The sequence below is a fragment of the Patagioenas fasciata genome, chromosome 8 (genome assembly GCF_037038585.1).
Source record: "Patagioenas fasciata isolate bPatFas1 chromosome 8, bPatFas1.hap1, whole genome shotgun sequence".
Classification (NCBI taxonomy): domain Eukaryota; kingdom Metazoa; phylum Chordata; class Aves; order Columbiformes; family Columbidae; genus Patagioenas; species Patagioenas fasciata.
The window spans coordinates 20,838,837-20,862,990 of record NC_092527.1 but is presented as its reverse complement, the minus strand read 5'-3'; the positions used below and the strand labels follow the sequence as shown (position 1 = coordinate 20,862,990).

The 24,154-nt window shown below is 38.8% G+C and overlaps 1 protein-coding gene across 2 annotated transcripts in view; it reads left to right on the top strand.

Moving 5' to 3' along the window:
• ZSWIM8 (zinc finger SWIM-type containing 8) overlaps positions 1–24,154 on the top strand; it is a 59,597-nt gene that overhangs the window by 10,252 nt on the left and 25,191 nt on the right. For both annotated transcript variants that reach the window (XM_071811823.1, XM_065843582.2), the window contains exons 2-6: positions 12,752–12,905; positions 13,997–14,091; positions 18,698–18,870; positions 20,675–20,782; positions 23,605–23,686. In XM_071811823.1, the coding sequence (XP_071667924.1) occupies positions 12,752–12,905; positions 13,997–14,091; positions 18,698–18,870; positions 20,675–20,782; positions 23,605–23,686 (612 nt within the window). The remainder of the gene's footprint in view (positions 1–12,751; positions 12,906–13,996; positions 14,092–18,697; positions 18,871–20,674; positions 20,783–23,604; positions 23,687–24,154) is intronic.

Genomic DNA, 24,154 nt, shown 5'->3' with positions numbered 1-24,154 from the left:
CCTTGATATTCAGTTTTGTTTCTCCCTTTTTGTTCTCTCCATAGGTGATAAGGGGGAAATGGAAGAGAATTCATTTCTTGATAGGGAGGAACTTTTTCCAGCCATAGGATACCAAGAAATGATCACGCAGATGCCTTACTTTGAGTGAGAGGAAACGTAATTGCTGTGGGGTGAGAGCTTGAGGAGGGCTGGGGCTGCCGGCTCTGGAAGCTGCTGTTCAGGCTGGTAGGGGGCTGGTGTGCTGGACCTTTCAACTGTGGTGCGAGAACCTACAATTGAGGGGCATCTCCAGGTGGGCTCTGTAACCTTCCATAAAGCCATAGACCTGGGGTTAGATTTGGGGAGATTTTTACAAAACCAAAGGAGATAAAAATAGGAGGTAAGATTTTACAAAATCATTTAGTTATCTAGCTTATTTTAACAGATTTGTAAACCTCTAATGGTTTTTCCATTGGTGATGTTAAGAGGCAGTATCTTTTTTGGGTTCCTGACAGATGTTTAATTAATTATTTTTTAACACAGAGGTGAGAATGCCTTATCCTTGATCTATTATTTTCAGACAATAACTTTCCCAGCAGCCCCAACAAAATTGGCTTGATCTCATTCTGATATGCTCAGTAATGCAGCTGTTCAGTGTTTGCCGGTGCATTTATTTGGAGGCCAAGTGATACTGCTGTGGGATTTAGACACAGGAAAAAAGCTGGCTAGAGATTAATTTTGCATGTAATACTTAAGGATGGATACTAATGGTAAAGAGCAGCACATTAAATAACAGAGGTTGCATGGTGGTTGTATGACTTCCTTTCTGTGTTTGGAAACGTATCAGTACTTCTTGATAGAGATTGATGCTTAGCTGTGATGTAGTCTGACTTTTTGATTTCTGTTTATGTTCCCTTGCCTGCGTTCAGAAAAATATCTGGTCTCTGTTGGTCTTTGTAGCTTTTTTTTGGTTGTTGTTGTCTTTTTTTTTTTTTTTTTTGGTCATTGGCCACTGGAAATGATTTTGAATTCTGGGTTTTTAAAATACCTTGTTTGGGGCAGAAGTGGGGATGACTGGTAGCACTGAGCCTTCCTTTCAGGAGATGGGAGCTGTTTGCAGTCTGTGCTCTGAATGCACAATCCCTGTTATGCAGCACGCTTTCTGCATGGGCTGAGAGAGCGAGGAGTAACAGTGCAGGGGAAATTACTTGCCTGAAGCTGATCTGCTTCATCAGCTGTAGAGTTATTCTGAATGCAAGCTGCCCAATTTGTCATGAAACCTTGGCCAACACTGGCATGAAATACAGTGTTTGGTAGCACTGTCTGTCTTGCTTTACAAAAATCTGCTGTTCATTTTATGATTTCTAACAGCTGTCGGTTGCTTGCCCAGACTGCTCTTTTTTTGAAATGAATTCTTTTTTTAGGGAGGGAAATGGAAGGGTGTTTGGATTAAGAATTTTCTTGACTGAATTTCCAGAGAAGGTTGTCAAGTTGTGAATGCTGCATTGCCTCCCTGATGCTGGTATTACAGTTTTGGGATCACAATCGTGTTAGAGTGGGTGAGAGCTGAGAAAAGAGCTTACCGACATTTTGCTCTTGAGATGCAGAGCTTATGAGGAGACAAATAGATCTCATCTGGCATAAGGCATCAACATAACATCGAATACTCCAGTTTCATCAGCACAGCTTGTGCAGAAGATTTTCATGGGTATTGCATAGGAGAAGCAATAGAGTTAAATGCAAAATACATATTTCCTTTCTGATCTGGATTTTACTTGTATTTGGAGGGATTCTGACATTTGCTTACGGCAGACGTTTTCTGTAGGTACATGGTAGGTGTTTGCAATAAAATCTTATGTGAACTGTGAGGCAGAACTTAGGTGACTGGTGTCTTAAGAATTAGAGTTTAGTGATGGAGGAATGTGCTGGTGTTTCTGTCCTGGAGTTATGAAACCAAATAATAGATTTTGATTTCATCTTTATTTCCCTCCCCTTCCCTATCAAAGATCTTTTTGGTTACCAAATATAACTTGTAGCTTTCCACCTTTGCCTTGTCTTGAAGTTCTGAAGACTTGATTCGAGTGGTTTTTCTAGAGATCTGATCTCTAATGTATTAAGTGTTGTAGCTATGATGCTTTAAGGACATAAGGAAGACAAATTTGTAAAGAAAGAAGGGAAATCTGTTCTTCAGCCAGCTGACCTTTGGAGTGCAGAAAAAACAATTCAGATGTGCAGCTCTTCTTCTTTCTGCTAATTGCAAGAGGACCTTTGAGGAATGATCACACAGGGGCATATCTGCTTGGCAATTAAAATTTACTTGGGCATATTGAAATTCTTTAGTCATGTTTACCAGGCACGAAAGGAGGAATAACATGACAGGGTGGTTATTTTTCTTATTAACATCTCATGCCGCTTTGAAGAGAGAATTCCTTCAGACATTTTGTTTCCGGAAGTGTTCTTGCCGCCCCAGCAAACCGCAGATGAAGTGAGGAGGGCTAGAAGCAATCAGCTCCATCCAAGTTTGCCTCCATCTTCATGTACACCCCAGGTTTCCCCTGCTAATGCCAGGACCACATTACTTGGTTAAATTGTAATTTCTCACTTTTGATTAAGTTGTGATAAAGAGTAACAGGATCCCTGCTGGCTCTTGTTGCGGTAGGATTAAAGAAAACACTGATGTTTTGTGGGATGAGAGAATGTTTCTGGATGGTTCTGTGGAAGATTCCAAACACAGGTGTATTTGGATTGTCTGACAAGGTGATCTGAGTATCTGCTCTGGCAGCCAAAGGAGGTGGAACTCGCTCCCCCTGTGTCTCAGGTTCTCATCCGTTGTGGCACAGGGCTGGGGGGTCTGCTTCTCAGGGGAGACATCTCATCTGGAGAGAGTGTGGCAAGAAAAAGAAACCATTCCCCCACCAGTCTCTAGAAATTCTGGGCAAGTAAATACTGCATGGGTTAGCGTGTGCTGTGCAGGCTGACATAAGAACCCCTACTATTCGCTGTGTCTGCTTGCTGGTTTCAACATTGCCTTAGCTTTGAAGGAAAGGGGCGTTGGGAACTAGAGCATCTCAAAGAAAGCCTTTCTGTGTTTAAATCATGACCACTTTATACAGCAGTACAAGGTTTTGCTGCTGGTAGAAGTTTTTTGCCAACAGGAAGAAATGATCAATTACCATAAGGAAGGCTGGGACATAGCTGTGGGATTTCTGGCATGCTCTGACTGATTTAAACGCTTAGCGGGTTAGGGCTCTTGAACCTGACACACACATCTTGCATCTTCTGTGTTTAGTTGTCTGATCGGTTCTTGCTTAGCGTTATAAAGCCTCACCAGATTTCTTTTTGTGGGGCTTTCTTATGCCTAGCAAAATCTTGTGGAGGTGTCACCAGGAGTTGTGATAATAGTCGAATACTTTATGATTTAAAGGTTTTAACTTTAAAAATAATAACATAAAGATAAAATACTTTTAAATTCAGTCTAATATTGAAACAGCAGGAGTTGAGCTGAGTCTGTGGGGTCCCTCTGGTGTTAGGTGCTCAGATTCTTTAACAACAGTTGGTTTTTTTTTGTTTTGTTTTTGAAATTTTTTAAGCTCTGTACACGTGCAGAGAGTGCATGTAGAAAAGCATGATCAGATGTGTTTGTCAGAAATGTTTTTTTTAGTACTTCAGCTGACCAGAAGGGGAACTGTAAGCCTTAACAGGTTTAAAATTACTGATACTTAACCCCCCCGAAAAAAAAAAAAACAACAACAAAACCCCAAACCCAACAAACGACAACGAAGAACCACCGAAACCAACCAAACAAAAACCCCCACAAACCACAGAAAACCACATCCACTCTGAATCCACAAGGTGACTTAGTATTGTATTCTGGAAATCTACAGGGCTTGTGTGCAAAATGAAAAATGAGTATTAGTTTTTGATCTTTTGATGTATTTTAAGGTCTGCCTTATAGAAGAAACTCGTTCTTGCTTTCCTGAAATGTCTTAATCATGGGAACAGAAGTCACGGTGTCAGGATGTGTTTGTGCAGTTGACCAAATAATATACTTCTTTCATTTTGAAGGGAAATGTATATACAGCAGCAAAAAGATAGTTTGATCCATTAAATATTTGGACTTACATATATGAGCTGTTTGTGATATAGTGTTGAACAATTTTCAGAAGTCAAATTGAGCTGAGACTTGACTCTGTGCTATGGCTCTTGCTGTAGATGGCAGAGATGCTGGGGGTGATTTGGACACCCTCCTGTGATAAAACTAACCTTTTTGTATTGGATTAAATTGATTTTTAAAAGCACCATTCTTGAAATGTTACTATGATGGTTCTAACGGAATTTGTGTAGTAATCGTTGCTGCAGTTTGTCAGTTAAGCGTGAGGTTTCCAATTCTGGACTGTAATCTGCCCATCTGGGATTTGTATTTTTAACGGTTTTTGGCTATGGATCTCGTCAGTTTTATCCAGTAAATGCTAATGAGAAAGTTCTGTTGCTTATTTGTCTTCTTGACTGTTTTGCACATAAAAATGTCATTCTGTGGCTTAGGGCTGATGGAGTCATCCCCCTCATTCCCCCACCCCCCTGTCCTTCTTTTCACTTTCAACGTGATCTTGTATATCTCCGCATTTACTACCCTGTGACATTATTCTCAGTGTAATTTCACTGCTGCAAAATGGTTATGGGATCCAGATAGAGTTGTATAACTCTAGGTGGGGAAATAAGAGGTATAAGAAAGTGTTGTAAACACAGATCCCATTAGGGCTTTAATACTGTTAATAACCTTGCGGGGGTAGTAGCAGTGAAGGAGGAAGAAGAAAATAGCGAACAAGAAAAGCAGACCTGTTCCTAAATTTAACCCCCCCATGTTTAGTTGATAAGTTTCCTTCCTGAGAGTTCTGCATTATTACAGGCAGTGAGAAGGGTCGTGCAAATTTAACAGGTGAATTGCATGGACAGAAAAATATGAATGTACTAGTGATTCTACCTGAATCTTAATTTGTTCTGTGGTGCATGTTGCCAGTTTTTTGATCACTTAGTTCTCTCCAGGGTTATGCTTTCAGCTGTAAAAAGTGTATTTATATTTGTGTGTGTGTGTGTATATATTTTTTCACTCCTATGTAGCAAGAATATCATCCTGCTGTACAACCCTAGAGGAGAAACCCATATTTGTAAAGTTATTTCTGTGGCCAACTGCCTGGAATACCTGATGATTGTATTGGAGTGCCCTGTCTTTGCTGTTTTTTTGTCAGTTTAGCTGCACTTGTTAGCCTGTTATGGGTATGTGGACATTTTAAAAATACAAAAACATTGAGAGAAAACAAAACCAATGGAGCCCTGGAGTCACAATGCTCTCTCCAGTCATCTTTTCTGAGCAAGCTTGATTAACAGGCAATCAGCAGCAGCATTTGTAGCATCCTTTCTCCATCACTTGATACTTATTCTTGTTTTATCTAACCTTCTTGGTCTGTCACAGTGTGTGAAAAACCTGCACAGATGAATTCCACCAAAAGCTACTGTTCTCCGTGTGTTGCTGCAGCTGACTTTGTGAACGCTGAGGTGTTTTGCAGGGAACTGGTTTGGAGTGGGTAGTATCTCAGAACAATAGCTGAAACCTTGTTCTGACTTGGTACAGCAGGTGTTCCAGTGTAAAAGGGTTGCTTATTTTCTTAAAACTTGTACTGCTTGAGTAGTTGAGGAACCAGGAAACATGTATCTTCGCATCCATTTCCACGATCTGTAAAAGCAAAACAAACTCCTACTTTTTAGCAGTACTGTGGTTTGCTTGTTTTTTTACAAGGAACATTGTGGGTTTTTTCCACTCGGTGTAAGATGGCATGGAGTTGTTAATCTGAAGCAGAGGAATACTAGTTGAGGACAGCTAGCAGTCAGTACTTGGCTATTATGTTGTGTCTTCAGCTTTTCAGATGCTTCATTCTGGTTGAACCAGGACTGGTTGCAGGGGGCAGCTCCTTGTGTCTGCTCAGCTGTCAGGGTCTGACCCTGCAGTCTTGCTTCTATCTTGGGTCCTAACCCCTCAGCTTGCCACTTTGGTTCCTCCTCTTGTATTTGGGGCAAGAAAGTTCACTCCTGCTGCCTGTTCAGTACTTGGCATGGCTGCTGGGCTGTTTTGAGGGCACTCATTAGCTCCGGTTGTGCTGGAGCAATCTGTGATATGTGTGTGTGTGGATGTGTCCACTCCGAACACCACTGAGGCTAGCTGCATCATTCAAAAACATCATCTACAATCTGGAGAGTGGTGATTTTTTGAAGGGAAATGAGTTCCTAATTGTAAGAATCAGAATACAGGCCTGAAGGAGAGCATCTTGGATGAGATTTTTTCTTTATTATCTAATGTACTTTATTAGATAGTCTACTCTTGGCTAGCGTATCTTTCTTTTACTAGTACAGGTTCATAACTCCTCCAGCAGTTCATCTGTGAGATTTTACAGCAGAAGTTTCTTATGTTGTTCAATTTAGTTTGATTTTTTTTTATCCCAAATCCCCCCTCCCCTAACTTTGTAACATTTTGACAAGGGTGTTTAAAAGTGAACACTTCTGTTCTTTTGAGTGCTTGTATGTTCTCTGTCTCTTTGTTTAAAATTATGTTAGCTATTTCAGTTGCTTTTTTAAGTTAAGTATTTAGTTTCCTTCTGGAGCTTGGTGGTTGTGGTTCAGTACTTCATATGTTTGGGGTAAAGTTTTTGTGTGTTCCAAGTCTTAAAGGCAGAGACTAGAGCGACTACAATATCTCTTCTACTCGGAGAACGTTTCCTTTACCTCTTTGGAAACATAGCTATCCTGTTTGTGGCTGCGTTATGAAGCTTATGTTTAATTGTGCTTATTCTGATTTATTCCCAAGATTGTAATCCCAAAGCTGTTCAAGGATGCTCTCAATATTCCACCATCTCTATGTATTCTGTACTAGTGCATTATACGTGTGCTGTATTTTTTAATAATGTTGCCTAAAATTTGGGAAATTGTATGGGACAGGTATTAGTTACCCATCTCACAAGTCTGTGCTTAGAATCATAGAAAAGTTTGGGGTGGAAGGGACCTTCAAAGCTCATCTAGGCCAACCCCCCTGCAATGACCAGGAACATCTTCACCCAGATCAGGTTGCTCAGAGCCCCAGCCAGCCTAGCCTTGGTTGTCTGTAGGGATGGGGCATCTACCACCTCTCTGGGCAATCTGTGCCAGTTATCTACCACCTTCATTGTAAAAAAAACTACTTCTTCGTGTCTAGACTTGTGCTTGAAAGCCACAAAACAGCAAGTGAACAGAAATGTACCCTTACTGCTTACATAGGCTTCAAGTATATTAGTTCAACACTTCTGAAGATATTCCCTTTCTGATGGCTTCATAGGGCTGGGATCTACCTGGGAAAAATGTTAATGGGACAGAAAACTGACTGTTTGTGTGTGACCCATTGAATCAGATCTGCTCTTAACTGAATGGTTCTTTGAAAAGAAAACTAGAATTAGTGAGCCTTCTGGATGGAGCTTTGTATGAGAAATGCTTTTGAAGGAAGAGAAAATATATTATTTTCAGATTTTTGCAAGATGCTTCTGTTACATACCATGTGTCTTATCCTCAGTTCAGAGGCTAATTTTATTTTTAAATACACATATGTTCCTTTTTATAGGATGTTGATTATGCAGTGAAATAGACAAGGAACAAGTAAAGAAGTATAAATAATGGCCTAAATACCTTGGATCTCATTTATTCAAAACGAAGAGTAAATTTTTAATTAAAAAGCTTATGTTTCATTTTGAAATATTTACCTGGGGAATTTTTTAAAGTACATTCAGAGCACTCATCTTCAAGTATTACAAACTTCAAGCAAAGGTGAAGTTTTCTGTTGTTTGTCGTAGAGATTGAGATGTGGAGGAATATGTTGCTCTGGTCTGAACTTCTTAAAAACATCAATTCTGAGAATAAATGTCTAGAAATGAAAAAAGAACAAGAGAATAAAGTAAAACCAACAGCATAATTTTAGAAGGGAATGTACAAAAAATAGAAAATGGTAAGAAACCAAATATTTTTGAAAAGTTTTGATTTAGGTATGTTATGGTTAAATGCAATACTTGCTCTGCTTGTCTGCATTTGAGACTTCTCAGTACTTTTTGGTTTTAATGGATATCAGAGAGACAAGATGTCACTGACTGAAGTCAAGGGGCATTTTACTGGTAGGCACTTAACTAAAATAAGCAGAAATAAAGTGCATCCTACAGTAATGGATTTGTTTTTCTACATGGCAAATCCTGTAAAAAGAAGTGTAATATTTACCACTTTAAAATGAGATGTGTAAACCAGGTTTTATGATACCCACACACATACCTCCTTCATTGGTAAAACTGCACTCTGCTTCTTTCATGCTAGTTTTACTATTCTTCTCACTTCAGCTTTTAATATCAGAAATGCTTCACTTAATTTTCTTCATCTCCTTGTTCTGTGTATAGTTGTATTCCTTTGTTCCACTCTGTTACATTTTGGACTGAGGAGAAATGTGAGATGGGGACCAGGGATAGCTATAAAATCAAAGCTGCAGACTAATCTCTAGAAAGATAATGCAGTCTAAAGTGCCATTTTTCTTATGGTTTGTATGGCTAAAGCAGCGCATTCTGTCTTTGGACTGTGTTGCCTTGCATTTGTATTTATTCACTTGGACGTGTAGTTTATTTTTAGGCAAGTGTATCAAATGAAAGTAAACCAACGGAAATAATGTAATTAGATAACACATATATCAGTGCTTGGCCCAGTTGGGTTTGTTTTAGTTCCATTTAATAACTCTGGTGTTCTCATAGCCCCTATTTTGCTGATTGTTCAAGCAGTTTCTTCTCTATTTGTCTGTCACAAAAACTCAGAATAATAGCTTGATTTGAACATGATCTGTTTTTTATGAATAATTGTTGGCTGCAACTTGTTACAGCCTACCCTGTATCAGGAAAGGTTAAGCAATGTAGCTATGTGTGCATTCCTATGTCAGTAAGACCTGCTGTCACTGAAATTGTTTCCGCTGGTGAAGGTACATGTTTGTGTCCGTAGCTTGTGTTGGCTCCTCTAAGGTTGGGGGTTTTTGCTGTGGTTTTTGTTTGTTTGTTTGTTTGTTTGTTTTTTCCCAGCAGGAATAATTATGTATATGCTAAAGTTTTAGCTATTATAAAACAACTGTAAAAATCAAACCGGTAATTCACATAAAGCAGTAGCAAGAAGGGTAGGATAGTCCTCATTAAAGCTGTATATTCCATGTGGCAGTAAATACATGAGATGTGATTTATTCAGAATGGTTTAGATATGCTTGATCCTGCCTTTTAGGTACATATAGATTAGACAACCTCTTGAAATCCCTTCCTGACCTGGGTTTTGCTAGTCATTTAACTTGTAAATGAGAATTGCTTGAGGTTGCTTGTGCTTTGCCTGTGGCTTTATTCTTCCAAGACTTGAAATGTTTTGTTTGTTCTGCTTGGGTCGTCATGTTCCGAAGAGGAATCAATGATTCTTGCTAGTTTTGCTTCACAGTTTGAAGTTGTTTTTCTCCCTTAGATAGGTTTCTCTTGCAGATCTGTCAATTTTTCTATTACATCTTTGATTTCACTACACTATCATTTTTATATTAAATTTACAATCTTCCTTGCGGTCCTTATCTTTGCTTTCTGAGTAGAAGCTGCGATGCTTTCTCCTTTTCTTAGTAGACTTTTCCTTTTCTTCTTGCTCAAAATATATTTATTATAGTACTTGAGAGTACCTTTTGTCTGTTTATTGATAATACCTTTTGATACAAGTCAGTATGAATCCACCAACCATGTATATGTGTATCTAGACAGAAGCTTTTGGAGTGGATCTCTCTTCGTTCAGAACACAAAGGAGGCTATTCAGAATCTAATTTAAGCACCTAACTCAGACTGTCCAACTGACTTCCCAGGAGGCCTAATGAGAAAAGACCCTCTGATGCTGTGAGTCATGTCCTCTCTCACCTTGGCTACATAGGGGACTACTCCCTTGAAACTCAGGAAATTTTAACTTCTTAATTTTAGTATTTACACTGATGTACCAAGATAGCTACTGTGAATTCATCTGCCTTTAAAATATCATTGAAAAATATTTTTTATTTTTCCATTGTCTCCTACCATTTCTTTCCTGTGACTCTTTATCCTTATAGAAAATGCAGCATTTTAGAGAGATGCGTCGTCTTATAAATAAGGTTATTGCTTTTAAAATGATTTTTTCCCCACCAGGTTTTTCTGCTTTCACCTTATTCTGAAAATGTCTCTGCTATGTGCTGTGAATGTCTGACTGTGGGTTATGGCAGAAACGCCAGATAATTGACCACCTGTCTCCTGCTGATTACTGCTAACACAGTACAGCTGATGAAGAGTTGAGGAGTTCAATGCAAAGTCAGTGTGTTACCTTAGTTTCCTGTGTAAAACAGTTAGAATCAAGCTGACTTGGACTGGACTTGCACTGGAGCAGATGAGTTGGGCTCGTGTGTACTTCCCACTTGGAAGAAATGTTTTCTCAGGAGATGTAATTTCAGTAGCACTTGTCAAAGTATTTTTGTTGAGCTAGTTTAGTTTAGCTTGAAAGGGAACAGCCATGCTGTGTAATGGAGAGGTTGTGGGGTAATTTCAAGTGTGGTACTACTGCTTCTGGCACCACTGTTACTCTCCCAGTACCGTTGAGACCTAGTACCCGATTGTATGTGCGTCCTAGTCCATTGCAACAGTAAAATAAAATATATTTAAGAGTAAGGTGTACTAGTAGGATAACAAGCAGAATACACTTGCCTTTGTTGCGTTTTTGTAAACTCAGTCTGTCTTTAGGATTTCTAATCTAAACTTCAAATGCAGCACCAAATTCCTGTAAAAAGGAATACCATCCAGGCTGCAGGCTTGCAGCTCTTTGAAGAATGTGGAGGTGTTTCACCTGGTACTGAAGTGTTTTTTTGAGTCTTGTAGAGGTTGTTTAGGTGTTGTTTTGTTTCTAGTATTGTGTAACGAAAGACTCAGATAAAGTGCATCTTTACAAAAAGTTCAGTTAAAACCACAAGAAATTTCTTTCCTTTCATTGCTCAGAGTAATTTTAAGTATTAAAGTGCCTCAGTTTGGACCTTCCGTGGTATCTATTACTACTGTAGCAGGAGCAATGATATTTCAGTTGACTGTGTTTCGCTAATTAAAAATAGTGATTTTTTTTTTTTTGTGACTAATTAAAAATAGTAAATTTTATTAGAGGCTTGATGAAAGCTTTATACCTGTTCTGATTGTCAGAAATGGAAATTAGATGATTTTTCTGTCAAAATCTTGTTAATCTGCTAGCTGTAGAGAAAGACACCCCACTTTTCCATTGCTGTTCATTTTATAATCTACTGCTCTCACATTTGTGGATGGGACTATAATACTGTAAAACAGAGGCTCTGTCTGTAACAAAGAGTAAAAGTCACTAGTGATGGAGAAATAATCCTGCCAGTAAAAAACTGACTCTGGGAGAAATGAATGCTGCCTAATGAATCTAATTTCACTGCAATCAAAAAATCATGAATGTGGATGTTTGAAAACTGTATTTTCTTTCCATATTTGTGCAATCCTTCCATTTTGACAGGTCTGCTCAGTACTGGGGGAGATGCTGGCTGCTTTGCTGTGTGCATGCACTTTCAAATCCCTCTCCCCGCCTTTTCTGGTTCCCAGCTCTAGGCAGAGGGTGAGAAAGGCTTACTGACACCAGGGCTTAAGTTTGCCTTTGATGTGTTGCCTGGAGGCCAGTGGGGAGGGAAGACTGAGGGCCAGATTGGTTTACATTTTGGCTTCCAGTGGTGTTTTAGAAGCTGGTTAGGGAGGTGAAGAGACATAACATTGAATATCTGAAACTGAATTAATTAGGCTCTTGGCAACAGGGTTGGGAAGATGGAGGAACTGAGGCAGCTGTAGAGCTGGGTCAGGAGGTGATCTCAGTAAAGCACTGAGGTGCTTGCAGATAAGCCAGGTCTGGTGTTTTGTATGGAGTGTAATCTAGCTCAGAGCAAAGCACAAACATAAGGCTTCCATAGCCTAATGATAAATCTTCATCTACATTTAAAAACATAGAAAGTGGGGTTAGTTTGGCAGAAAGGCAGCGGTTAAATGTATTGGTATAAAGTTCTTGGTGACTTCAGTTCTTCATGTACAAACATGGGAATTCCCAGTTGCTTCTGTAAAGAACTTGAAATATAAAGACAGCTATCATATGAAAGGTAGTGGTGAGGTGAATAAAACAACAAATGCTAATCAAATTTAAAATCCTGTAAACTGCCAAATACTGAATGTTGCCAAACAAGTCAATGCTAAGCTTCGTGGATAACCTTTCCATTGCTGTCTTACACATATGCACTGTAATAGTTCTCTGTGTAATCACCTGGCATTCACAGGATGTTGCTGCCATATTCTAACAGAAATATGGGAAGAATATTTGATTACCTTAAGTCTTGCTAAATGGCTTCAGTTTTGTCAGGAGACAAAATTTGAGTCACTGATGTCTGGTAAGCTGATGTAGCTCTCCTGATGAAGGATTGGTTTTTTTAGGAGTGTGTGTACCCATATCCTAGGGGGCTGAAAACCAACATTAAGCTCACAAGCAATTCTTCAGAAAATTTATGTGCTGCCTTTTACTGTTTATCAAAATTGGTCCTTGAACTTGGTGAGAAAAGAGGGGAAGTGGAAGGGCTCCCTGCTCCGATCTCTTTAGCCTGTCCCTACTTTTGTTCTCTGAATAGCTAATTGCATTTTGTTTCTTGTCTTGCTAGATGGGCTAGTAATCCCATTGGTGGAACTGTCTGCAAAACAGGTTGCATTTCACATTCCATTCGAGGTGGTGGAGAAAGTTTATCCTCCAGTGCCTGAGCAACTGCAGCTTCGAATCGCCTTCTGGAGTTTCCCAGAAAATGAGGAAGATATCAGGTAATGAATACTATTTCTGTTTCATTGATGCTCAAGGAAGAGTTCTGTTCAGTAGAGTATCGTTGTCCATATGCTGTGATACAAGGTTTTATTCTGAGGTGAGCTGCCCTGCCTATGTCCCAGGAAAAGCATGTATGCCTGCAGGTTCTGTGGTTTAAATGGTAACAGAATAAATGTACCCTGTAATTTGCCTGACAGTAATTTGTTTGTAGAGTCCTTATGTTAGTCTTAGACAGTATTCTTTCTAGTTTGAATCTGTTGCTTGGGTCAGAGCTTTAACTGGGCTCTGAAACTGCCGTGGCAGACTAGCTCACGGTGCTGTGAGCCTTTTGTTGGTTAAAAGTAGGAGAATTTGCAGAGTACATCACTAATCAGAATGGGTACAGTCAGAGAGATTACTGTATGTCTTATGTTTCTACATAAATTGTGTGAGTACAGTAAAAAACTGTACTTTTAGGTCCTTTACCAAATATTTTTTGCTGAAGCTTTTATACTATAGGAGACTTACCCATGTAGCTTGTTGCAAAATACTGATATTCCACTCTTTTAGAAAGAATCATCCTGAAAGTTTTTAGTTGCATTCATCTAACATTTTAGTATCAGGTGGGGAGGTAATGCCAGAAATGCTGATGTAATTAGTAAGATCACCTGTGGGGGGAATAGAGCAAACCAGCTGCTTATACTTGTCCATTATTCTGATGAGCACAGATGTAGAAGAACCTCAAGTTAGTGTACAGGTAACTCATCTAGAAGTAGGATACAAGGAGTTTTTACTGTGGCATGCGAACATTGGACCTTGAATTTATAGTATACTGTATATAAAAGCTTAATTTTAGGCTATGAATGAATTTGTATCTCAGAGCCTTAGGTTGAAATTCCTAGAAATGTTAGTGACCATACACAAATGCAGTTAAGAAGAGGCTAATGATTTTTATGGTTGAATTATAATGGAGAAATGGCAGGAAAGAGCTGGACTTGAAGATGGTAAAGATTTTTCAAAAGTCATGTCAACAGAGAATACAAGAGGATAATAATGTGAAGTTTCACAAAATCAGACTGATCTTGATATGTTATATGTTTATCTCCTGCAGATTGTACTCATGTTTGGCGAATGGCAGTGCAGATGAGTTCCAGCGAGGGGAGCAGCTGTTCCGGGTGAGGGCCATCAAAGACCCTCTCCAGATAGGTAAGAACATTGCAGCTCACATTTCTAGATATTTCAGATTCTCAAAACTCTATCTGCAATGGGACAGCCATGGTATGACCGCGTCTCAAAATGAACTTTTCTCCATCTAAACTCCCTGCCACATGCATTCTTTGTAATGTCTTGAGCTGAATACTACATTTATTTTGGCTGCAGTCAGCTCAGCTGTGAAACTGAGTGTAAAACCATAAATGTTCGGAAAATTAGTTCCTTAATCTGTCATAGTGTTTTGGAAAAAGCTGTGTGGAATACCTTTGTCTCTGTAATGCTTAAATTCCTCATTGATAAAGAGAACTTGATTTTCTAGTGGTCTGATCAAACTAATGCCTTGCCTAAAGTGCAGGTAAGGCAGAGAGGAAGTTTGCAAGGTTTATTCTTGTAGCAGAAGAATTGTATTAATACTACACTTACTCATGTAGTATTTTGGCAGAAGGAAATTCCTGTTGCTGGACAGTGAGTTTTATGTCTTCTCACTTATCTTGATCTTTTTATGTCTTAAGGTTATAGAAAACAATCTTATCTTAAATAAATGGACTCTGGACTTTTCATTTAATCTTTTGAAGTAAAGAAGGATATTCAGTTGCCTGTCCCAGTGACAGCTGTTAGACAGAAAGGCATTGTGTGAGATAAAGACACTAAAATGTGGGCTGTGTCACTCCAGTGCAGATGTGTTTGGATTGAGTGTGGATTTTTTTTGTTTGTTTGTTTTTTCCTGCAAGTGTAAGCTTCAGAATTAGGAATATTAATTGGCATGTGGGAACTGAGCCTAGTTGTGGTAAGAAAAATGATAATGTGAAAAGCTGTGTAATGTTAAGGAGGAAAGTTCCTGTATCTTCCTGTGATGAGGGATAGAGACTTCTATGGGTCTTTTTAGTTGCTAGTACCGGTAATACTGAACTCTCAGTGATCAATGGGTTGAATAGGAATAAAAGGAACTCATACTGTGAAAGTTTGGGGAGAATGGAAAGAGAAGGAGATAATAATCGGGATATGCAAATTGGAAGAGACTGAAGAACTTGTTATCTGAATATAGGGTAAAGCATCTGAAAGGATTTTTACCTAGTCCCTCTTCTTCTGTGATAACAATAGCAGGAATTCTTTGGAATGGAAGTACTTCCTCATACATAAAGTATGTCGACTTGTTGATAAGACCAGATAGTAATTTTGGAACATCAAAAAAATTGTGCTAAATAGGATTAAACTGGGTTTTGAGTGCATTCATAAGATCCTTATGTCAGGGCTGAAATGCTGCGAGAGGGCTCTAAGGCATCTGCTGAACTTCAGGAAGGCAAGTGTTTGAGAGACAAAATGAATTAAAACACAACTGACTGGAGTTCAGTGGTTGCTGAGACTTTCACAATGGAAAAGAGCAGAATATTTAATGTACAGTACTAAGAGTGTGGTCAAAACTTGTTTCAGTAATAAATTAAAAAGGTGAGGAGGTGTAAAGCAATGTAAATGAACAAACGCTAGGAATATTAATGCAAAACCTGTGCTTGGGGAAGGAGGAGGGGAGTAGGGAAAAAGAGGAGTGGTAAATGACGCAAGGGAGAAACTTCTCAAGTGCATATACAGCAACTGGGCTTCTTGACAAAGGATTATGTGTGTGGAAGGGAGGGAAATGACATTGTTTAAACAGTAACGTTGTTTCCTCCTTAGTAGAGGAACTTTATCTAATAGAGGGATTTTTTTTTTTCATTATTTTTTTCCATGAGTAGCAGCCCAGAAGCTGGGGAGGACAGGTGGTGTGGATATAATCTGAGTTGTCTACTCCAAATGAGTTTAAGGTGTGTGGTTGCAATTTTGAGTTTCATGTACTGACAAATGGGAAAGGAAACCCAGGAAATGAAGCAGCTCCTGAGAGGGGTTTGATTTGGAGGGGGATTGGACAGTGCATTGTGGTATTGTGATCAATAGGACAAAGCTTGGAATGTGCTTTGTGCTCTTTTTGTGCCATTTCCCTTTGCAGTATAAGGCTAATTTTTTTAAAACATAGATGAGTAATCTTAGCTGTGCTGTCCACATGAAAATCCCATAGTTTCTGCATGACAGCACCTCTTTACCTCATTTCAAAAATCAATTTTTTTACAGTGTTGTACTGTATATGCATGGAGAATTGGCTTTTGTAGACCTTCTGCACATTCTCTTTGTAGTAGTCATATACTCACGTCCTTGCACTGAAGACTTTATTGAAATTCTCAAATAGGCAGGTAGTAGTTGCTGATTTCAGGGGCTTTTTTTGATCTTCGGCAGAAGACCATAGTTGCACTTTGGCTGTGAAGAGTACAATTTGATGACTGTTTCCTTAAACAGTAGTGTTGGGCTAAGCACCCCAGAATAGTTCCCCTCATAGTCACCTTTTCAGTCCCTGCAGGCTCAGACTTTTGTAAGCTGTGCATTGAACCAAATTGAGATGTTTTTCCTGGTAAAAGTAACCATGAATTTAATGTTGTTTTTTTCCCTGGTGTGGTTTCCTGTGCTATCTCATAAACAGTGGGTCACTACAACAAGACTGTTGGTGTAAAAAAATTGGGCAGAGTTACTTGAATTAGCAGTGGCAGACATCTTCGTCAAGCTACAGTTTGGGTTGATGCTTGTGATGTCATGCTGAAGCCCTTAAATTTTCTTTGTCTCTTTTTTTAACTCTTCTTCCCTCTTTGCATTTGATCAGCTAACTGTTTCATATATAAAGAAAAACTTTACTGTAGGAGCTTGGTAAGAGTGTAGCTGTGACCCATTCTTTTCTAACACCTTTGGAATACTTCTTTCTCTCAGTCAAACAGAATTGCTGCAATTCCAATTTGTGAAACATTTAATTTGTTTTTGTGAAAATTAGGGCATTTTGGCATTAGTCCAAGATCCTTCTAGTGTAACAGAAGGACTAGCTGAACTGTTTGGATTGTATTATCCAAGTGTGGAACATAAATTAGAACTGTAGCTAGTAATAAGCATTGCAATAATTTTGTGGTGAATGCCTTCTTTTGTTTTGATTCTGTTCCAATTGCTAAAATGGTTGAAGAATTTGGGTGGCATTATGTGTACTAATCAAAATAATCACCCACATCAGGAAGGGGATTTGAATTTGGGTGAATAGGAGAAATAGAAAGGTTAAGCAAGGTAAGAGCAAGTTTATGTTGGCACAGGGATTACGTTTTGAATAAGAATTAGTGCACATTGTTTTAAATGGGATTTAGTAAGTCACGTGCACTCCTGAACACCATCATTACTATAATGTCACAATGTCATAATAAAAACTTAGTAGTGTGGATTTATAATGTACTTCCCTGTGCTGATGATGGAGAAACTATTTCAATCATCTGTTACAAACCATATTTTTTGGCTTACTGTAGATTGTTGGACCAAAATTTGGTTATGGCTTTGATACCCATGGTGCTTTCTATGCTTCATTGAAACTGAATTTGAGACTAACAGAAAGGCTCTGAGGCTGATAGCTGTTGCTGTAGAGGGTTGTTAACTGGTGATAGGGACCTTCAAGACAAGTAGAAGATTCATGCTCCTGATGGCCTGCTTCTAATCTGTGTGCCTCTGGATAACCCTTATCTACAGTATGAGTACAACTGGTATGCATTGTACATGAGTTTACATGAAGTTAAACCTCATTAAAGTTCGTTGTAATCCTGCCTGAGATGAGATTCATCATTTATTTGTTTGATCACAGATTAATGGAACTGGATTCATTCAAGTGTTATTGCTGACATTTCCCTTTTCTGTTGATCCACTTAAATTTGAGAGAAAACAGCTTCTCAGTGAGGGTGACAGAGCACTGGAACAGGCTGCCCAGGGAGGTTGTGGAGTCTCCTTCCCTGGAGACATTCAAAACCCGCCTGGACATGTTCCTGTGCGACCTCACCTAGGCGTTCCTGCTCCAGCAGGGGGATTGGACTAGATGATCTTTTGAGGTCCCTTCCAATCCCAAACATACTGTGATACTGTGATTTTAGTCTAAACAAGAGGACTTTTTTTTGGTTGTTTTCCGAGTACGTGGTTTGTAAAAATGAGATATTCACAAAATTGCAAGGAGGTACATAATTTATGAGAAATGGGTAGCTTCTGAAGCCACAAAGTGAAAGTAAGAGTTCAGGTTTAAGTGTTGCCTTCTTTAGTTCACTGTAAAATTGTGGAAGCTGACAGACTTGGAAATAATTTGGAAGAAGTCACCTAGCCAGTTCTGCACTGTTGCCAGAGGTAATTAACATAGAAATCATGTCTAAAATATGTATACCCTAGCTTTGACCCTGTGATCAAAAACCCCACGCTGTTCAGTGATGGCTTAATTTAGTTCTGCTTTTCTTTGTAAAATATTAATAGAGATAAATATATAAATAAATTAATGTATTAAAAGCTCTGTATTTTTTAATCTCTTATAACATGTTATGCTAATATTCTACCATAGCTGATTGGGAAGAAACAAGTGCTGGAGACTGTAGCTCCGTGTCCATCCCAAGATGGATGTTGTTGCTAAACATGTTGTTTTGCTGTTTAAATGGCACGTACCTAAATTTCTGTGCTAGCTGAATCTGTCTCCCAAGCACTAGAAGGGTAATTCTGGACTTTTGAATTTTTACAGGTTTCCATCTGAGCGCCACTGTGGTACCTCCACAGATGGTGCCACCCAAAGGTGCGTACAACGTGGCAGTGATGTTTGATCGCTGCAGGATCACGTCGTGCAGCTGCACCTGTGGAGCTGGGGCCAAGTGGTGTGCTCACGTCGTGGCGCTCTGCCTCTTCCGGATACACAATGTAGGCCTTTAAATACACTTCTGCTCTCCCCTGGGCATCTTCTCTGAGCCTCTCCTCGTGGCAGTTTCATGCAATGTGCACTCTCCTTAGGGAAATGCTGTTGGCACTCCTTTTGGTCACAGATTGTGCAAATACGAGCTTGCAGTTGCAGTCTGCAGAGTGAATTGTCTGAGGCTTTGAACTGCAGAACGTCCTTCGATAATGTGCAGATTGCTCAGGGTAGACACAGGGTCCTTTTTGGCCCCTTCCTGTTTCTCATTTAAATACTGGAATTATTCTTTCTTCAGTTCTGCAAGGAGTGGAAGCTCACCAATAGTTAGTCTTTTAATAAAAGCCTTTCTAAATACGGGATTTGAAAGCTTTTCCTTTTGGTTGTTTGATCACTCAGAGTGCCAAAGGAAAGTAATTTTCATCACTGTTGGCCTTTATGTTCATCGGTTCATTTTAACATGTACTGTGGCAGATAAGTGTCGTTCTGACTTGTATATTTCAAACAGTCAGCCAATTTCATGCTTTTATTTGGCTGCTTGTATTCTGCATGGCTTTGTATAGAGTGAAAACTGGGTGTTTCCTGTCCTAGTGAACTCCAGGTGAAAATGCATAGAGACAACATGAAATACACAAGTTGAGGGTTCAGTCCTGCGTACAGATTAATTTCCTCAGTTTCTGGGAAGCTGAGAAATACATCTTAAGGAAGGATTAAACTTGGATAGTTGAAAGGAACAGATTTTCTGCTGTCACTGAACATTTTATAGCTAACGTGCTTATAATCAACTCCAGATTCTTAAATAAGTGCTAATAACCTGATGAAGCTTGTTACTATTTCACAATAGACAATTGTAACAGGCTTAAATTGATACTTTTGTGAAGTCACTGGTATATGGGTATACTTTCTGTGCTTAGGACGGAGACTTGGCAAAAATATTGATCAGCTTTGCATTAGTTCCAGTTTTAAAAGGTTGTTGCAGAGAGTGAGGGTGGGAAACAAATTTTCTTTTGTACTATTTAAACTTGGAAAGTTTGGACCCTGTGTAAGATAAAAATAATTATTTTCCCTCCAATTGTTTCCTCTACCTGAAAAATTATAATGAAAGGATTTTCATGTTTGTATATACTGGCTGCTGACACTAGCGACTTACAAGCCAAGGTATATTGCTCTATGTAGACGAATAAATATCAGAAGCATGTTTATTATCAAAGTGCTCTTGCCTGTTTCCAAGTTAAATTTTAGATAGGTGCCATATAGGCATTTTTTATTCTGTAGGCTGAAAAATGTTGAGAAAATAGTGTTTGGTTTTGGTTTTTTTAATCATCTCAGTTGTTCTAAAATGTGGAAAGAGAATGATTTTTAGATTGAAAAAACAACAAACCCAAAACAAACCCCAAAAAATCTCTAATGAGATAAATGAGGTGATTGTGATTTTGTGAAACAACCCCCCACAGAGCTTGTTGGTTTGCCAGAAGCTTAAAGAATAATGTCCTATTTTAGAGGTTTATTTGTGAAATCCCTGCCAGTATTTGTGCAATTGCTAGCAACAACAGATCTTAAGCACAGCTGTTAAGGCTGTTTCCTTGAAAAGAAACTCTTAAAAACAGTTTTTATAAAGCCAAGGCATCTTATTTGCATCTTATCTGCAACCCACATAATTATAATTGTTAAAAATTGCCTATCAAGACCACACATGATATGCATCAGCATTGCTACTGTTCATGACACTTCATCCATTCAGTGGCCATAGCTTCATTAATTCTGACCTGTTAACGTCAGTTTGTATCTCTTTTATTTTGTTTTGTTTTCCTTCAGGCGTCTGCAGTATGCTTACGAGCACCTGTTTCTGAGTCCTTGTCTCGGCTACAAAGAGACCAACTGCAAAAATTTGCTCAGTACCTAATCAGTGAACTTCCACAACAGGTAAATAGGGCAATCGATAGGACTTTTTGTTAAATTCAGTTATCTTTATTCTGGATCAATTTAAATGAGGTCTTTTGTTGTAAGATTATGCTATTTGGCGGTGAGATGCTGGGAAGACTTCAGTTCTTGCCCTTTTCAGGTTTGCCAGTCTATTTTTTGACAATTGTCTATTGCCAAGTAAAATAAATGTCTTAAAATATTAGCATGAATATGCACGTAGCTTGTGGAAGATCAAACACAATAAAATAAATGCATGGTGGTGAAAAACTTGGGTCAGAACAAATTGGGTTGCTTTTCTGTGTGTTTGGCTAGCTAAGTGGAGAAGATTACCCAGGTAATGTGTGGTGCATGCCTTATGTGGGCACTTTCTAATGCACCCAATTAGTGACCCTTTGACTTCCCCCAATGTAGTGTCTTGATGACTCATAAGGATCATTTGGGTTATGGAAAGTAATAGACTTGAAATTTTGTTAGTCAAAGGCAAAATCTACTCACTTATTCCTTAAATATCTATGTTGTTCAAGGTCAGGTCATTTATATCACCTGACAAAAATGTGTGCAGAAAACACACGAGAGTATCTAAGTGATTGTGAAATATTTACTTTAAAAATATAGGGCTTGGCAACTTTTTTGTGCTGGTTCAGCCAAAGCAGGTTGAGAAAAACTGACCTGCATGGGTATCTGTTACATTTCAGTAGTATGTGCATAATATCTAAAGTAGGAGGTAGATTACTGTCAGCGTGTGCCTAAAATTCATATTATGGTGCTGTGCTTGGGACGCAAAGATATTCTGTTGCTAAAACATCCTCTAAATTTCCTACAGAAATACTAATCTTCTTATGAGAAGAAATACAGGAATCGTATAATATGAAAGTGATATAAACTGCTTGTTTGTTGCTGAGAGTTCAGCATCAATGGTGTGCACTTCTTGTTGCATTAAATAACAGACAAAGCTTTTTTTCCTCTCTCCTTAAGGACTCGAAGCTTTATGTCTTATAGTCTGGTGCTTAATAAAGGAGGGTTTTGGAAGGCTAGTAGTAGTGGAAATTGTTTCCTGAATGGCATGTGATTTGTTTGCTTTCATTATTCTGTGTCTTCTCCTTTTTGCAGCGTTTATTTTTCCTACAGTCATGTGTACCAGCTGTGCACTCAGGATCATCTGGATTATTTAATTTCATTATTACTATTTTACCACATAATCTGATGGATGCTGCCTAACAGAAAAGTTGGGGTTTTATTGGCAGATGCATCTTAACCTATGTAGTTTAATTCCCTTGGAAAAGGCAAGGCGTGCTCCAAACTCTTCGAACAGGATCATTCCCAGTCTTCAAGATTTCTGAGAACAGATAAATACTCTTATACCTTGGGACAACGTTTTTTGACTACATGATGTAGAATTAGAGTGGGCTGTACAGATGATACTATTTCATCCTTATTTCCAGCTTGTGAAGTGCATGATGGGACAGTAATATAAAGCTGAATTAACTTTCCAGTGTAAAGGGATGGCAGTCTGTAGGAATGCAGCTAGATAAGACATTTTTCAAAATCTTCATGGAAAGTTTTCTGTATCTATGAAAATGTCAGTGATTCTGAGCAGCTAGAATATATTACCCAGTTCTTCTCCCAAGAGCTATTTCCCTTCATGGAACCAGTACTCTTAGTCCAATTAAATATGAATATCTTGGCAAAAATGCCTGAAGGAGAATTGCTGCAGGTCCCTGGTACTTCATCCTTAAGGTGTGACATTGCCTAGACCTGTGACTTCTCTGGTTTGTGGTGATTTAAAATATGTATTAGTGGAAAAAGGTACAAGAATAGCTTAATGCTGAATTTGTTTCTTCAGGTGACTTAAATTCAAAATATCCTTTTGTGTGTTTGAGATGGGTCCATATTATTTGCAGATATAGGTGTACGGAATGTGCCTTGCTTTACAGTAAGTGTGACCTCAGCTGTTGTGTGGAGGGAGGTGGGGGAATATCAGATCTTCTGTTGAAAGTAATTTAAATCCTAACCATCTGCCTAACCCATTGTAAGCGTGTGTGCTAAAGGATAAATGGATCTACAGTTTGACCCCAGACTTAGTTTGGGAAAAAACACTTTCTGCTATGCATTTTTCTTTCAAAAAGGACATTAAGGGTATATCTACTTGGGATTTTGCAGTCAGGTGTGAGCCTTTTCTGCTTATGCTCCGAACTGTTCAGAAGCTGTGACTTCATTAGTGTAGTGCTGAAATTGCATCAGTTTACTATTGAGTCTGAGTTAATATATATATATATACATATATATAGATATATATATATGGTGTCTTTTCTATCAGGATAGTAAATAAACTGAAGTCTGCCCAAAAAGTTATGTATAGATATAATTTATAGTTTACTTATTTGTTCCCATTAGCTTGAGGTTTAGAGAAATAATTTAGGAAGAATATTCAAAGTGCAGGAAAATGGTGACCTTGACTGCAGTCACTTCGGTATCTCTCAAAGTTAGCTGCAGTATAACTCTCTGTGGGCTCCTAATCCTCAAGAAATGAGAAGGGAACTAATAACCTAGGAGGCTTTTCTTTACTTCTTAAGGTGTGAATGTAGTAAGCAAGCCTTGGATACAGGTTTGCTTTGAAGAAGGAGAGGGGAAATCCTAACAGCTGATTTGCTGTAGTTTAAACTTTAGCACCCTCTGTCGTCCTTTCTGAAAACAAGGCTGTGCATCTCTGATACTTTTTGAAATTGAGAGTGCTTCAATCATGAAAATCTGGGCAGCTTTTTGGCTGGGTATATTAGGGTAAGAACTACTGTGTATATTGAAAGTTTGTTTCATGTTTTCAGATTCTTCCAACTGCTCAACGCTTGCTGGATGAGCTGTTATCTTCTCAGTCTACTGCCATCAACACAGTGTGTGGAGCCCCAGGTAACCTTGATATATCTTATTTCAGTAATGTCTGTCACAGGTAGGAAGTGGATATATTTCCATTGCTTTGAGTTTCTGAACCGGTCTGTTACCGCATAGCTGGGATTTCAGGTCAAGGAAAGGGTAAAGAGGTCAAGGAAAAGGGATAAGAACAGGCACTTATGTGCAGGTATGGCATGACAATTGGCACTTGGATGACTCTATAGGCAGAGAAAGGGAGCAGCAGGCAATGCATCTTTCTAATAAAAAAATTTTCTTTTAAAGTTGTTATCAATTATAGACGCCTGGAAATGCTGATTGGAGGAGACCTGTCCAACCTCCTACTTGAAACAGGATAGTTTGCAACACCAGAGTGGGTTAGCTGTGGCTCGGGTTAGTTTAGCCAAGTTTCGGTTACCAGAAACATTACAGAGTATTCCTGGTATAGTGCTGTGTTACCCTTTTGGTCAAGAATTTTTCCCCAAGATC